Genomic DNA, 16,410 nt, shown 5'->3' on the forward strand with positions numbered 1-16,410 from the left:
CACAATATGTCTTGATGAATAGTACAATAATGCTGGAGTATATAGAGCTAAGTGTACTTTTTAGTTCTGTATAATATGCTGGGAACTTAGTATTGAGTGAAATCTTGCATTCCCTCATCCTTATCCTGTTTATATGATGGTGGTTATCACACTTTTGCAGTACCCTACAGTGTCCTAGGTCCCACTTTGCTCACATATAAATATACAAGTTGCTACTACCTCTATTGCCTTCCTTGGGGTGTTGAGACATGCATGAAGAGAAGTTGGTCATATGCAATGGAAGGTGTTTTTGCTTAAATCCTGAATCCTGCTGTCACACCAGTGTGGGTATGTCACTGTGGCCGGGTGAAAACAAAGAGATATTTTACAAGTGCTGTGCAGAATTATTAACAAAATGGTGCCATGAAGTTTTACCTGCCCTGAATTTTTTGCTTTATGTTAGTTTTCTGAGGATTTTTGTTTAACTGCAACTTTTGGTTACCTAGGAGCACTCACACTTTCTTGTAATCTTTCTTCAGCATTAGAGTAGGGAAAAGCAATGAGGAGGAAGTAATTTATTAGACAAGGGTGATGCTGGTCTTGCAAGCCAATTGGGTGCTATTTATCTCACTAGGAAAGGATTAGTCTTCTACAGCCTCTTGTTCTTCTTGGGACTCCTCTATTCAGTTTTTTTTCTTTTTTTGTGATGTCATTGTGTAATCCTGAGGTCTATGTTAATGCACAGCCTGCCAAAGCTACTGGGGTGTCCTGGCTCTTCATGGTGGAGGATCCTTCCATCCATTAAAGGAATGACCCTATATCCTTCCTCATTTCATTTTGTTCTTTCCTTTGCTCCTTAAGCAATGTGAATCTTCATTCAGTGCATGAGTTCATTTGTTGAGTTTTATAATCCAGCTGCCTCTGATAGTGATCCTACCTTAAACTATACTTCTTTCTTGCCTTTTGTAAAGAAATCTGCTCATCCTCAAAGATTATGCCTCCAGTTTCCTCCAGCATGTAGCTGGACCTGCAATTGCTGGTCATAGGCAAGCAGCTTGTCAGTTGAACAACAACAAAAAATATCCTTCACCACACAGTGTTCATGATAAAGGACACTAACAAAATGTCCTGGATTTGACTGCATGGAGTTAATTCTCCACCTGGTAGCTAGTATAGTGCTGTATTTTGGATTCAGGATGAGAACAATGGTGTTGTGGTTGTTGCTGAGCTGTGCTTTCACTAAGACTCTTCATCTTATTCTGTCCTGCCAGACAGGAGGCTGGGGGTGCACAAGAAATTGGGAGAGGGCATAGTCAGGACAGGTGACTCCAAGTGGCAAGAGGGATGTCCCATGCTGGATGGGAACACACTGAACAATAAAACCCTGGAAAGTTGGCCAGGGGTGGGTGACTGATGCTCAGGGATTGGCTGTGCATCAGTCAGCAAATACAGAGCAGTTGCACTGGGCATCACTTGTTTTGTACATTCTTTTATCATCATTATTGTTCTATTTTCTTTTTTGTCCTGTTAAACTGTCTTTATCTCAGGCCAAGAGTTGTACCTTTTCCTGATTCTTTCCCCTGTCATGCTGTGGGAGTGAGTGAGAAAATGTCTGTGTGGTGTTCAGCTGTTTGTCAGGTTAAACTGCAACACAAATCTTTAAAGTAATGTTACAGATTATCCTGGTTTCTTTGCTAAGAATGCCCACAGTACTTTTGCAACATTTTTTTTTCATTTCTGTGGTGATCATGAGAACCTTTAGAAACTGTGAATGAAAGGTAAAGTTCCATGAGCATATGCTGCAATAATACTGAAAGGACTTTCTTTATGACAAGAATTTTACCAATTACTAGGTTACTAATAAGGAATAAAAAGGAAGTTTTGCCTGGAATAATGGAACATATGGTGAAAGAGGTGATAAAAATATCTTTTTAGACTTATGTCTGTCTTGCAAGATTTTCAAAAAGGGTTTAAGTGAAATAGTATTTTCTGTCTCATTTCCAGATTTTTTTTTTCCTTTCACTGTTTCATCACAGAAGAGAGTTGATAAAGGGGATTCAATCTTAAAAAAAAAAAAAAATCTTCCAACCACTCCTGTGTCCCCAAAGCACAAGGTTTGGAGGACATGCAGGTAGCATCTTCACTCACCAGTGTAGATTGTTTTGGATCCAAACATTGTTCTGCCCCTTGCCCATTCCCCAAGGCTAAGCTAAAGACTTGGGGGAATAACTGGGTATTGCATATTTTGAAAGCAGGATCTGATCCACAGTCACTAACTTTCTGACAGTAATTGGAAGTGAACTGCTCTGGGGTTGTCTTGTCTGGGTGCTGAATTTTTCCCCTTGGCTCTTATTTATACAAAAGTAGGGAGAAGTGAGTAAGCAGTGCTGCTCACAGACCTAACAGTGTTACATTGCAAGGGATGCTGTCCTGCTGCAGCTGGATTTGGGCCCTGGTTCTGTAAGGAGGTCCCTGGGAACTCTGCCACTGGGAGCAGCTTCAGTCTGCTGGTGCTGCTCTTTTTGGAGCAAATTTTAAGCACATCAGATCAATTCTTTGGAAAGAAGGCAGAGTCTGCCCAACACAGTGTTTAGATGAAGCTTCACTGGAGGAAGGAAAACTTCAGGGTTCATATTTCCTTTTGAAATATTTCTTTCAGAAATATGAAGTGGATATTTAAGCTGGGTTTTGAAAGTAAATGAAGTTTTGACTAAATACTACTGGAGCCTTTCAGTGAAATATTTAATCTTTTAGCCAGACAATAGCAAGAGAAAACATAAGTCATTGTTGATAAATATCCAAAAGCTTAATCACTAGTATAAATTTTAGAGGGTGCAGAAAAAGATTTCAAAATATGTTGATCTCAGTCTGCAGTCCAAGCTATGCCAAAGAAAATATATTTACATTTAATTGAGAAAAATGGTGGTTGAAATGTCCTTTTGAAAAGACTGAAAGATGGGATCTTAATTTAAAAAAACTAAATGATCTTAATTGTTCTTCCTGTTTCACTGTTGGCTTAAGGCTGTACAAACTGAGAGCCTGAAGAAAGGTTTAGGCTGAGCACTTTTGTTCTGGTGACGTGATCTTAAGCACATTCCAGTCACTGGAATGACTCCGAGTGCTTGAATGGGCGCAGGATGGTTTGAGCAGCGGAGATGATGTAGGCAGTTGCTTTCTTGCAGCTGTGAATATGATTATAGTTACAGTTTAGATTCAGTTTTCAGTGATAGACCCTTCAAACAATAGCTGAACTATCTAAGTTGCTTGCTGGCAGTATTTTACTATGTTGGAAAAGTGGTGGCTTATCCAAAATATTTAAGAATTGTCTTTTGCTTATCTTTGTGTGTATTTTCAACTCGGAGGTGGCACATTTTTCCAAGCCTGTTTTATTTCTTCACCTTCAAGCAGTCCTAGAATGAGAGATGAGAGGAAAAATCATTAGATTCGGGATTAAATCAGACATGCTATAAGTGTGCTTTTAACTAATACAGAGCATGCAACATGAAAGAACAAGCCTTGAGTCTCCTGCTCTAGTTCAGTCCCCAGCAGAGCTTTTGACTCAGTGCTTCAGATTGTCTCAGTTGTGACTTCCCTGGTGAAATCTGACAGCCAAGTTTTCTTTCAGGATTCTTCTGTGAAGAAGTGCTTGACTTCAGTTCAGCCAAGTCCTCTTCCATTTTTCTAGGAGAAATGACATTTATACTTTAATTCTGATTTGAAATGCTGGCCTCTTAGTTTAATATTAATAATTAAATAATTGGCCTGGTCTGCAGAAATGCTGAGCTGCTGGCAGCTTCTGTGGAAACTCGGTTCAGTCGCAGGGTCTTTAAATGTTTCAGAGTGTCTAGCATTAGGAAACTGTTTCTGTAGATCTTGGCCATGACAAAAGATAATCTGACTCTTACTAGATACTTATTCATCAGGATTCTTTGCTCTGGAGATAGCTGAAATTGTGAACTGTTGATGTGACATTGTTTATCTGCAAATTCAGTTTTTCATGTTGTGGTGGAGCTGGAGTGCTGTGCTCTATCTAACATTTTTGTATTGGAGTCCTTGAAAATCCATTAAACTGAACTGCTACTTAGCTGGTATATTACTTCCCTGGGGCGTAAATCAAATGCTGCAGAAGCCCAGGAGACAGATATTTAACTCGAATTAAATGGGAATACACACATTTTGGTATATGATTGGGCTTGCTGTGCATATTAATCTGACAAACATGTATTTACAAGTCATTAAGAATGCAGATAAGTTTCTCATTTTGCTTTTCTCGTCTCTTTTTTTTCCCCCTAAAACAACGATTTTGGAAATGAATGCTGCCCATTTTCCACTTCCAACAAGAACTAATAAAAGAGCCACAAAGCTATGGAAAGCAAACTGCCTTCACTGTATTTGTCTTTTCTTTATAGAATTTGCTTTGGGCAGGGTAGTGCAGTTGTGCATAACTGTAAAGATTTTGTTGATTGAATCTTTTATCTTTTGTCTGTGTTTCTTTTTATAAGTAAGATATTGAAGCAGTTTCAGGAAGAACATGGTATTTGTGATTTTCAGCATTTGAAATAGATAATTTTGAATCTTCCCTCTGTATTACTCCAGTTTGCTCTCATTATGCTCCCAATTTTAGCAAGGACACAGGCTTAGTTAGGGAATGACTGATTTAATCTAGGTAATGTTTATGTGTCTTAAGCATATGTAACAGAGTTTTTAATTTTCTTTGTATGTGGTTTAGGTGCCAAGAAACTGTAAAATTAAAAATGCCTCTGTACCTGAAATATTAATGTTTTATTTCTAATTATGTTCAAGTCATTTCTTTGAGACATTGCATCTGTTTTCTCATCTTGACCTTTGCAGCTCAGATTTAGTAAAAAGCTCTCAAGATCTCTTTCTAAAGCTGCTGCTGTCTATATATAAATATGGAACAATTACTTTCAAGTCTCCTGGTGGCTGTGATTAAGTAGAATAGAAGCATGCAATTGCAAGCTTTGATTGAGCTTTGTCTTGACCTTAGTATCAAATTATCTCCAAGAATTGTAGACTAAACCAGATTTTTAAATTTCTCTGAAATTACAATAGCAGTTTGAATCCTTGGGTGAAATTGTTACACTCAAACTTGAAAGGAATGACCAATGATTAATATTTATAATTTTTAGTAATGGAAAACTCTACAGTTTAGTGATTTGAAGATTTTTAAGGAAGTTGGATAGCAATAGTTAACATGAGTCCTGGGTATTAAGGGAAAAAAAGAGCAGTTAAAGTTCTTTGCATTGTGTGGTGGTTTCAGAATGTGCCAGTGGGATTAATTTTGGGTCAAATGAACCAGAAGTTGTGCCCCAGCAGCACCTCCTGTGCTCAGTCACTGGGAGATGCTCAGCTGTGTGTGGGAGGTCAGTCCTTCTCAGCTTTGTATTGGCTGGGAAGCACACAGTGACCATTCCTCTTACTCTCAGTACTGAAATCAAATTCTCAAATCCAACAACTCAGGCAGATGCTTCTAGTCAGTGTTCTACAGAGCACTGAAACTGGGCAGTAGCCAAAACAATGTGCAGCTCTTGGTGGAGGGAGATCTAAAACCAGAGGCTTGGATACAGGCAATTCTTTGTGTCTTGTGCAATTGAAAGTGGAAGAGTAATTTGGTCTTTCAGCACTCAGATGGGGAGTGGTGAGTGAGGAAGCAATCACAGCCTGAGATCAAAGCTGTGCTCCAGCATAAAGCTTGAATAAACCCAGTGCTATTTCACACTTCCCACTTCTGCTGATCAGGATAGTTCTCCTTGATCACATAGGCAGAAAGATGTAGCATGGAAGACCTTATTTTTTCAGTTTCTGACTGATAAGTTACATGTCCTAATCGACTAGCAAGATTTTCAAACACTGATCTGTTTCAGTTTTTATATTTTCTTTGTTGTCTGTAGGTACTACATACTTTCTTGCTACATGATATATTAATGTCAATGAATTTTATGTAGTGATTAGTATTATATCTGCTCTGGCTATGTTATTACCTTCTACTGTCCTCATATGCTTGAGATCTCAAAAGCTGGTTTAAAATGCCTGCTTTAAATCTTCGGTGTACTTGTAACTTGACATATTTAATTTAAAGCTATTGAGATTAAACTGGCCATTTAACAAACCTAAAACACAAGCATGAAATGTAATTGTTTTCTGAAATTTCCACTTATAGTCTTTACTTTAAAACATGAATTTATATCAGATTAGCTAAGTCATTCAGAGATGATCTCAAATATACTATAAACCCACAGACTGTTGAAATTTGAATTATGTTTAAGCCGAAGTGCCCATAGAAATGTAAAAGCCTCATAAGGAGCATTGGTAGATTCCTTGGTGGGGAATAAAATGGACTAAGTGGAAATACTATATTTTGTGTTCAGTACAATGTATGGATGAAAGTGCATTAGGAACATGCAGCTTATTTCAAGGTGCTTGCATCTAGAGGGCAAAAATGTTTTTCTGCTGCTTTGGTGTGTGGATATTAAAGAGTTCTTTGAACATATGAAGGGTTGATTTTTTAAAAATTAACTTCTCATTTTGTTTATCAGATGTAATTCATTGGTTTCAACATCAGTTTGCCATGACAGTTGATAGTGTGTTCTTAGTGTTTTTTATTTTTAATTAATTGCTTGGTTGTATTCTTTCTTACTTGACTTATACTAGACAGGTAGCAGTACCTATTGCTGCAGATGACAATCAGTTTCCATTGTAACCTCCTGTGTAACCTTATAAAGTATCCACATTTTACACTGAATTTTTCCATGCTTGGAAGCCAGATTTTGCTTGCCTGAATCTAGCAAGCATTCCTCTGCTCCTCAGGAGCCTAGCTGCTCATTAGCTTTTCACAAGAAAATGGAATGTTTGTTAGAAACCCCTAGTTTTTCTTGTTATGTTTTTCAAATTGCTATTTCAGCTTCAAATATTGGCATGTTTTGTATTTAAGCAAAACACTGATTAATGTCCAAAGACTTTCTATTTTAAATGTTTAAATTACAAAGATGAGAGATACAAGCAAGTTTATTGCTATGTATCCTACTGACAAATTTGTTTATGATAAATTAGGCAACGGTTTGATAGATACAATTAGCTAAGAAGTATGGTGGGATAATTTTGGTTGTCTTCTGCTTGTAAATTAGGCAAATCTTCCAAAAATATTGTTATAAATCACTAGCGCTTAACAGGATGTATTCTACAAAGTATTCTACAAATATAAACTAAACTAAACAACACACCAGTGAGATAGGACAGTAGGCATTGTAATTGTTTTGTACCTGGCAAAACTGATGTAAAAATGATAAGTACTTTAACCTAGGCCATTTGAGAGTTAGAATGCATATCTCTTATCCATTAGCCCTGTGCTGAAATCATAGGATTACATCACTGCCATATTCCCTGACATAGGATCAATGGATAGCCCAGTGAAACCAGTGGGGAAAGATGCCAGATTATGTCAGCCCTTTTCATGTCTGGGTTAGGCTCACATCAAGGCTTGCATCAGCTGCAGCCAGCTCGGGTTCAGCAGGAAGCAGAGCTGGGGACCTCTTCTGGTGGTCTTATGGGGAAACTGTTGTTTCCAAATGTAGATTTGTTCTCCATATTTTATTACTTAATTATGCATAAATAAGGTCGATTGGCTAAAGTGTGAAATTGAGATTTCTGCTGCAATAAGTTTTATAGAAATGTAATGATAATACGTTGTGAATGTGGATTACTCTTATGTAGGCTTGATGAAAAAAATCCTCTTTGCAATCTTGTTCAGTCTTGCATGCTGAAATATGACCTTTACCCTAGTCTAGACATGTCCTCTGCAAGCTATTTCTCGTTTATATGAAGACTGCTTGATTTAAACCAAGTATGTTAATCTGACGCTGTCATGAGTGATGGGGTTTGCAGCCTGAGAAGCTGACAGCTCTCAACAGAGTAAGCAAAAGCACTGTAAGCTTCTCCAGACCATCCTGAAAATGACATGACATCTGTTTTTCGTGAGAAGTTGTGAGCTTCAGAAGGTGAACTTACTGCAAGAGAGAAAGCGCAGTAGGTCTTACCTTCCTTTTCCACCACAAACTGGTTTAAATTATGTTGATTACTTTAGAAATCTCTAGTTAGCTGGCACCTATATTTAGTACAGCTCTAGCCAAGATTCTGGAAACTGGGTGATGGCAACTGCCTGCTTTCATGTGAAATTGATGTGTAAATGTCAAAATATACAGTTTAATTGCGCTTGTATTTATAAAGTTTATTCCAGCAGTAACTTGGACATTTTAGGCCTTTTTTTCTTCCCTGTAAGGTTTCAACCTTTTGGAAGGTAATGTTTGTCCCCTTGCCCTGTCCTCACTACACAGCTGGACACAGCGTTGGGTATTCAAAAGATGATTGCTTATTTTTTCTAGTATGTAAACCAGTTGTCTTCTCAAGGCAGTGTTAAATGCAGAGGGAATAAGGGCAGAAGAGTCTGTGCAGAACACTTGAGGTTCTTGAGACCTCCAGTGCAGTGAGAGGGTGCTGGCCCAACACGTGCTCGTGTTGAGCACACTTCAGGTGTGCTGTGATTGCTGACCAGGCACAGACCCTCTAAGCAAAAGCTGTTTCTCTAATCAGGGCCCAGGTGTTAGACAGCCCAGCTGGAGGTACCAGTTATGATTCTGACAGAATTAACTCCTCTGTAGCTTGAAATGAACCCTTTTCTTTCTTTCCCAGCTTGTTCTCAAATGCTCTTGCCCATCTGTGAATATGGAGCACTACCTGTGTTCACTCCAGGCATTCCCACTCCCTATTTCTTCTTTGTAGTAATATCTTCCTGCAAGATAGGAAAGCAAATAATGGTGTCATGATTTCACAGGTAACCCTATTGGACTAGATGATCCCTCAAGATATTTCTAAGCTGAGTTAGTCTATGATTCTGTCTTTGTCTCCCTGTAAAAATAAATACATTGTGTTTAACCAAAAGCCTGTTGCCTGCAGTAGCCATTTCTCTAGTGAAGTGTATAAAGAAAAAGTGTAATATTGCTTTTTGAATGTCTTTTAGCAGTGATGTTTGATAAGCCAGAGATGGTCCCCTTTGGTTTAGATTGTTCTGCTATTTGAGGTATCTTGTTTTGGTTTGAACCTCTGTAGGTATTTAGCATGTCTCCATCACAGCAAAATATTCACCCAGAAATACCGTGCCTTAAAACACAACACTTTTTGGGGTTTTTCCCTCCAGAAGTTCATGTCTAGATTTTGTAATGATGTGCATTTTTTTTTTAAAAAAATTACTTGTTTTGGTAGTAGGTGTAATGTGACCTTTCTGAATTTCTTACAGACAAGAGCAGAGCAGTCCCAAGGTGCATACTTCTTGCCTGAGTTTGCACTTTCTCCACAGGGGAGTTTTCTTGAGGATACCACAGGGGAACAGTTCCTCACTTACCGTTATGATGACCAGGTCAGTGTGCCATGTGTGAAAATTACAGAGATGGATTGATTCATGTAACTCTGAGATAAAGATTGCTGTGAAACAGATTGAGTGCGTGTGTTATCTTTTGAAGGGACATCAAATTTATAGTCAGTGGAATGATAACATACTATGAAAAATCCAATTTAAGGCACTTAGTTGTATAAATAATAAGTAAAACTACTTTTGGAAAATATTAATAGGATGTAATGGAGACAAAAGCTGCAATTTTAGTGTTGTGTTAATAAATGTTTGTAGTTACATCTGCAATATGTGTAGAATTTGAAGTCATTGCACTTTCTCTGAATTGTTTGATTTAACCCAATTTGTTTTATTTAATGGAAAAAATCAGTATTAGGCAGGTTTTGCATTTTCTAGTTTGTGAAAAGTCAGAATATTGTATTAGTTCATGAGTTTTTTTGTAAGGGAAGGTTGGACAAATTATAAAGAAACAAATGGGAAGTGTAATAGTGGATGGGACAGTGTTTAGAAAGAAACAAATAATTTTTTCTAAAGTTAAAAAAATTTAATGCTTTCTCCAGACCCATAGAAACATTATGTTAAACATGGAATATAGATATAAATGTAAAGAAAGCAACATGAAAGAAATGCTGTTAATCTTGGCAAAAGATCTGAAGTAAACCTAGGAAATGTGTGGCGTGCTGTGGAAATTTACTCATAACACAATGTGTTCCAGGAGTCAGTTGAATTTCACATCAAAACTGTCTGAATTACATTCAGAGACACCTACAGTACCTTTCTTAATGTAAAAGGAGGGAATTTGTTAGCAAACACTCCCTGTAGAAGTGAGAAGAGCCAAACTTTCCCTGCATCACAAGGTGTGGTTCTGTCAGTGACGGGCAGTTTTAGTTTGAAAGATGGGCTTCTTGAAGGAGCTACTTGAAGAAAATAGTTTGCTCATCACTATCCTAAAAGAGAGAACTGAGGTGAGTTTATTTCAGCCTTAAACTGTCAATGCTTTTAGATAGACAAAAGGAAGCAGAAAAGCTACAATAGAAAGCATGCAGAGCCATTATGAGCTATTTGAATTTAGTTTAAATGTTTACAATAATTCATACTTTTGCTTCCCTAGAGGGTCTTGATTATCAACAGAAAAGGTTCTTGGATAAGACTTTTCTTGGACCAAACACCTGGGAAAGCAATAACTTATAGGACAGTAAAATGCAGCTGCAACTCAGGCTGCATTTAATGACAGTAGTTGAAAAACACTATAAAGGTTATACACTTTGATCAAAATAGTTTCCATTTAATGGAGCACATTTTTGAGAAGATGATAAATCAAATATAACAGAGGCTTAGTCTGAGTCTTTGACTAGACTGTTTGGAGTATGTGAATAATATAGCTGATTAAAAAACAAACAAAATGAATCCCCTTGAAAAACCCTCAAATACTAGCATAGCTCTATAAAGAAGTTCCAAGCCCAATTCCTTTTGATGGAAAGAATTCCATTTGCTGGAAAGTTTTCCATTAATTCCATTGTGATCTGAATGGGATCTAGGATATGGCCAGCTTCTGTTCTTTCATAAATGTGATTTAGTTTTGAAGCCCGCTCTTCCCAGACACTTAGCAGTATGAAATTAAATTTGAATTCCTGGAACTGAAAGTGGTGCTGAAACATCAAAATGTTGAAAGTAAAAGCAACTGTATTAGCAGTAGTTTCTTTTGAAAGAAAATTCAGTCCCTAAGCATTATTTATTAAAAGTTATGAATACATTGAACGCAGATGGGAACTGATCTATAGCTTTATCTTCCTGCGAGTAAACCAGGATTCTTTGGTGAATAGAAAGATTTTCCTTGATTTTCTAGGAAAATAATCATAGCTTTTTAATAATATACAGTTTTAATTACACTTTTGCTGAAATGGTAATACAAAACTCAATTGTATCATGGTCCAACCAGGTCAGAAAAATAGATATTTTTATTTTCTGTGTTTCATTCAACTGGGTTTTCTTTACATTTACCGGTAAGAATGGACAGAAGTCTTAAAACCAGAGGGTGAAAATCTTTCATTGAAGGTCATCTCTTGAATTTTTAGAAGCTGGGATGGATATGTTTGATATATGATAAGTGTGATAAGAATACACAGGTGAATAAAAAGAGAGGAATGTATATATGTTGAAAGCCCATTTTAACCTATCCAGTACAGAAATGGAATCACTAGTGGAAGGTTACCACATAAATAAAGAATGCAGCAGCATCTCCTCAGACACCTTAATTCCTTAATTTAGTTTTAGCAGTTATTTTTCTAACTTGTTCTACTGTGAAAGGCTATTGGCCTTTGGGAAATACATTCCTTCCTTTTCCCTGATGTCCAGAATTGGCATCTGGGCATCCCTACAGAATCCTGGTGTACCTGTACATCCCAAATTACACCTGAAAACTGAAATAACCTTGTGCACTTGACTCCAGTGAAACAAGAGATCAGTCTGATGTGCTCTGCTGTGGAGGTGATGGCTCCTCCTGTGTCCATGGAAGGGAACAGAATAGATAAAAGGGGAAAGAGGCTCCTGAGACTGATGTATGGAGGTGGAGAAGAGGGTGGCTCACAGCCTCTGCTCTTTTGGCTAACCAGTCTTGAAGACTCTTGCAAGAATACCATCTATCCCCATCTTCCCAAGTGTGCCCTTTTCCCCCATGCACTGTTCCTTTTATCCAGGCCAGTAAAATTTCCTGGGATAGATGGATAATATTTTTATATAGCAGCATCATCATTGTCATGATCCAAGATTAGTTTCCTTACATCCTCCAAACACAAGAATGTTTCAAAGGGGTTTTCTTTGGCTGTTCTGTGTGATATTTTTCAAGCAGGCAGCCAGTTTAATCAGAATCATTCATTCTTTTGTTAGTAAGTAATCTCAGTAAAATAGAAATAGCTGTTACTTAAATATTCAAAAGTATTTGCTATCTGAAATGACAAGCTTACAGTTTGACATGAAAGATGAGTAAATATTAATAGGAACACACTGTACTCTGCTTTAGCCCAGCAGAATTACACACAGATTCATGTTGTACATGCAAGATAGTACATTTTGTTCTGGTTTAATCTGGCAGGATTGTGCTCTCATTTTTGTACAGGACTACACTAACCTCTTTGCATATTTTGTTGCTCTGTGTGTATTTAAGAATTACATGCAGATAAAATTCTTTGGCTAGATATTTCAAAAATTCAGAGAATATATTTTTTATCACTTCTGTGGCTACAGAGGAAAATGCCTTTACAGATCTGGTTAAATGCTGACAGTGATTCACTGGGGTGACATCTGCATAGAGTGGGACATTATAGTTTTGACACATTTATTGCTGTGTCTTCAGGGAAAAACAACAAATTCTTTTTGATTCAAAGCAAATACTTCTGAGGAATCCCAAAGGACAGAAATGTAGAAATGTTTAAATTGACATTTTCTAAAGGCTTCTGCATTGTTCACCAAGTGATGTATGGTATCAGTGCATTTCATCCTGCATTTCTGAGTCAATGCAATTTAAACCTAACTTGGTACCAAATAGATTTTGATGCATAGCCAAAGACTTCAACTGCTATTGGAAATTGGAGATTAAAAAAAAAATGTTCCCTCCTACCATTCATGAAATCAATTAAATAACTGAAATACACGAAAATAAAAGAAATTATGAAATAAATATACAAGTAATAGCCCTTTCTCTAACTTTGAGATACATGTTGATCCTTGCCATAAGGCATAGTTTCCTGGTATTCTTTCTGATTTCTTTTGGCTTTTCACCTTTTAATCTACTACAAGGAATTTTTTTCTTTTCCAAAATACTAGTAGTACTGGAAAACTTTCTTGCAGAAATAAAATGTTCTTGTTTTCTGACACTTAAGGTATTGCTTCCAAGTATTAAAACCATTCCATATGACGGACCACCAAGAAGGACAGCAGTGAAAACTCGGTTGGGCTGAATGTGTTTGAAGTACATTTCCACTTTGATTGGCTGGCTGAGAGTTCTCTTGGGGGTGTGGGTAAAGAAAGGGAAAGAAAAAGGAAAATAAGTTAATCTTTCAAATGAGAAAATGTTTGCTTGACCAGTTAGCTTTCTAGCTGACCTTGCTTCTTCTAAATTTTATGATGTTTATGAGTTTAAACTCACAACAAGGATAGCCTGATTCTGGAATTAGATCTATTGCTCTAAGTAGTCCAATCCTGGCAAAGAAATCTAATGTTTCTAAACAAGTATTAATGAAAATCTGTGCTATCATACTTGTGAGTGTTTAGCTATGCGAGGTATGGTAGTAACTTGTCAGTCTGTTTTCAACTAGATGTGCAAGTTGTAATACCCAGGCTGCAGCTGGTACAGTTCATTTAATAACTAGTTTAATAACTAATTTAATTCTTTCTTTGAGTTTGCTAGAAAAGTGCCTTGTTATAAAATGAATGTTGACATTGGGAAAATAAATATTCTCATTTAAGCATTGTCTTCCATAAACAGAAATAGTCTGTCTTGGCTTCTGCTTTTTCAGGGGAAAAAGGAGCATGGCATTTTAAAGTATTAATTTGAAAAAATGCAGTGGAGCCCAGGATCTGAATTACTTCAAAAGTTAATGTTGAAATAAACTGATGGAACCTATTACTCCACCTTTTCATTTGCAGTCTGGCAGCAATACCTGTTTGTGTTTGTTCTGTAAGTTTTTCATTTTACACCAAGTAAACTCTTGTGTGGACAGGAGTTGTTTTATGGGTCCCACCGGGCTCATAGCCATTTTTTCCTCAATTTCCTTCATCTCTTTCCCCATTCCACCTTCTGCTGATTGCCATCCTCGGTGCCTCTGGAGAGGTACCTGAGTCACAGCCTGGCTTTGGGTATCAGCTCCTTGCTGGCTTCTGCTCCTGGTCTGAGCCTTTTTATTCCTCTGCTGGGTAGTTTTTATCTAAATCCTCCGAGAAATGCAGCCACACGTTTTCAGGCTTGGGGATGAGTCATGTAAGGGACATTGCTGCAAATTTACACATCAGGGAAGGCAAGCTCCAATCCTGGGAAGGGAGGAAGGTTTGTAGTTAATGGCTCACTGGCTGCCCACGCACATAAAGCTTCAGCACTCTCGATTTGAGAAGGAGCCTGAAACTTGTGTTATTCTCTGACAAGACATTTTGGTTGATGTGCTGAAAAAGCATTCGGAACTATTAAAAAGATTTAATGTCTTGATTCTCAATGTCTAGCTCTTCATTTAGAGTTTCTTTTTTTTTGAATAAACAAACTGTTTTCAAGTGGCCACAAACTATTTCAGGCATTCTTCTATAATGAAAACATTTCACTACGGAACACTTGGTGGTTTCATTTGTGTATTTGGAGAATGAACCGATAAACTTAATTTTATCCAAGCACCAGAACTGCAGCCACTAATATGTGGCTGTGGGAATTTCAGCATTGTGTTAGAAATACTCCTTTTCTGCTGTGTGGAGGACTGCCCTCAGCCAGTCTGCTGATATTAGAATAACCCTGATTTCACTGACTTGAATCCTGGAAGTTGTTCTATTCTCTTAGCTGGGACATCATGTGTAAGTAACAAATTACTAGGTCAGGTTCATGATACTCCATACTAATCCTACAGGTGTCCATAATGAGTTTTAAATCATATTTAAGGAGTTTACAGCCATGTAAACTTTGTTTGTAAGGCTCTGTAAAGATGAAAAGCATCATTTGGTGTTTCGCTGAAAATGTAACTGAAGGTGATGTTAGGTGTTCCTTAATATTTGTGATTATATTCCTTTTTTACATATATATTCCCCCCCACCCCCCCAGGTTTAATTTTGGTCTCTATTTTTAAGGGTATTTCTTTGGGGGGGTAAGGAAGTTAGCTCCATAATCAAATGAAATGTGTTTCTGATTTGGAGTGGAAAGGAGAGAAAGGAGGCAAGGATTAAGAGAAAATGAAAACCACTTACGATTTCAGGCACAACTACTCTTGGAGAGACTGGTACTGCATAAGTCAGGCATGATCCTATTCTAACAATACTTTTGTTTAGGCTAATTGCTGGCTGGAAGTGTGTGAGCAGCATATGCACGAGTAATTATATCATTACTTGTGTGTGATAGGTTGCTTAGTGAACTGAAAACTATTTTTAAATACTTTTGTTTATTGGCAAACTGAATGGGGAGCTGGCACTTTTTTTAAAGCACCAGCTACCATTTTTAGTTCAGGCTTTTGTTGTTCAGAGAAAATAGTGGAACTGCTGTTTGCAGTCCATGTTTCTTTGTGCACTAAGAATTACAGACTTGTTTTCTATTACAGCCTCAGTCCCAGCTCAGCCAAAGGTCTCTGTGTGTAAATCATACTTACAGAAGCCAGTAGGTGCTCACCTTGTGCAGTATAACAGCCTTCACAGGGAATCTGTAACTGTACAGTTGCTGCAGAAAACACATTTTATATCATTTCAATTTGGGTCAAATATGTTTTACAAGGCTGTAATCCTATTCTACCAAATTATGTAGTGAAACTCCCTGGCCTGGGGCTGTAGTCCTTCTGTGGCTGTGATGATACTGGCCCCAGCAGCTGGCACAGGATTCCCAGGTAGCACAAGTGACCCCTCATTTGCAAAGTCATCCTCCAGAATGATTTCTCAAGGAAGAAAGGAGAATAGACCAAAACTTTTAGTTGTTAATCTTATTCCTGCTCCTCTGGGTGATGGACAGATATTGAGGCTGGTCCAGTGGATGATCAAAGGCTATGCAGGTTTTCTTCCTTTTTTGTAGACATACTTTTGGGGCCACAAATTGATGTTTATTCAGTTTGAGGTTGAGCAATATAGAAAAACCCACTTTAATATGAAGTACCTTGCTTTTCTAGAATCTCTACCATGCAAATTTTTCGTAAAAGACTAAAATTTTTAAACTCACATTCAGTGTTTCATGTTCTAATGACTGCCATTCTAAGTTTTCCCAAATACATTTTTCAGATTGCAGCAATAGAGTAAAAGTATCTTTTTTTTTTTTCCTTTTTTTTCCTTTTTAACCTTTT

General features: G+C 37.4%; 1 protein-coding gene across 1 annotated transcript in view; it reads left to right on the forward strand.

Moving 5' to 3' along the window:
- ADAMTSL3 (ADAMTS like 3) overlaps positions 1–16,410 on the forward strand; it is a 169,950-nt gene that overhangs the window by 17,944 nt on the left and 135,596 nt on the right. The window contains exon 2 of the mRNA XM_062501370.1: positions 9,290–9,409. Coding sequence (XP_062357354.1) covers positions 9,290–9,409 — 120 coding nt within the window. The remainder of the gene's footprint in view (positions 1–9,289; positions 9,410–16,410) is intronic.

This window comes from Cinclus cinclus, chromosome 13 (assembly GCF_963662255.1).
Source record: "Cinclus cinclus chromosome 13, bCinCin1.1, whole genome shotgun sequence".
Lineage (NCBI taxonomy): Eukaryota > Metazoa > Chordata > Aves > Passeriformes > Cinclidae > Cinclus > Cinclus cinclus.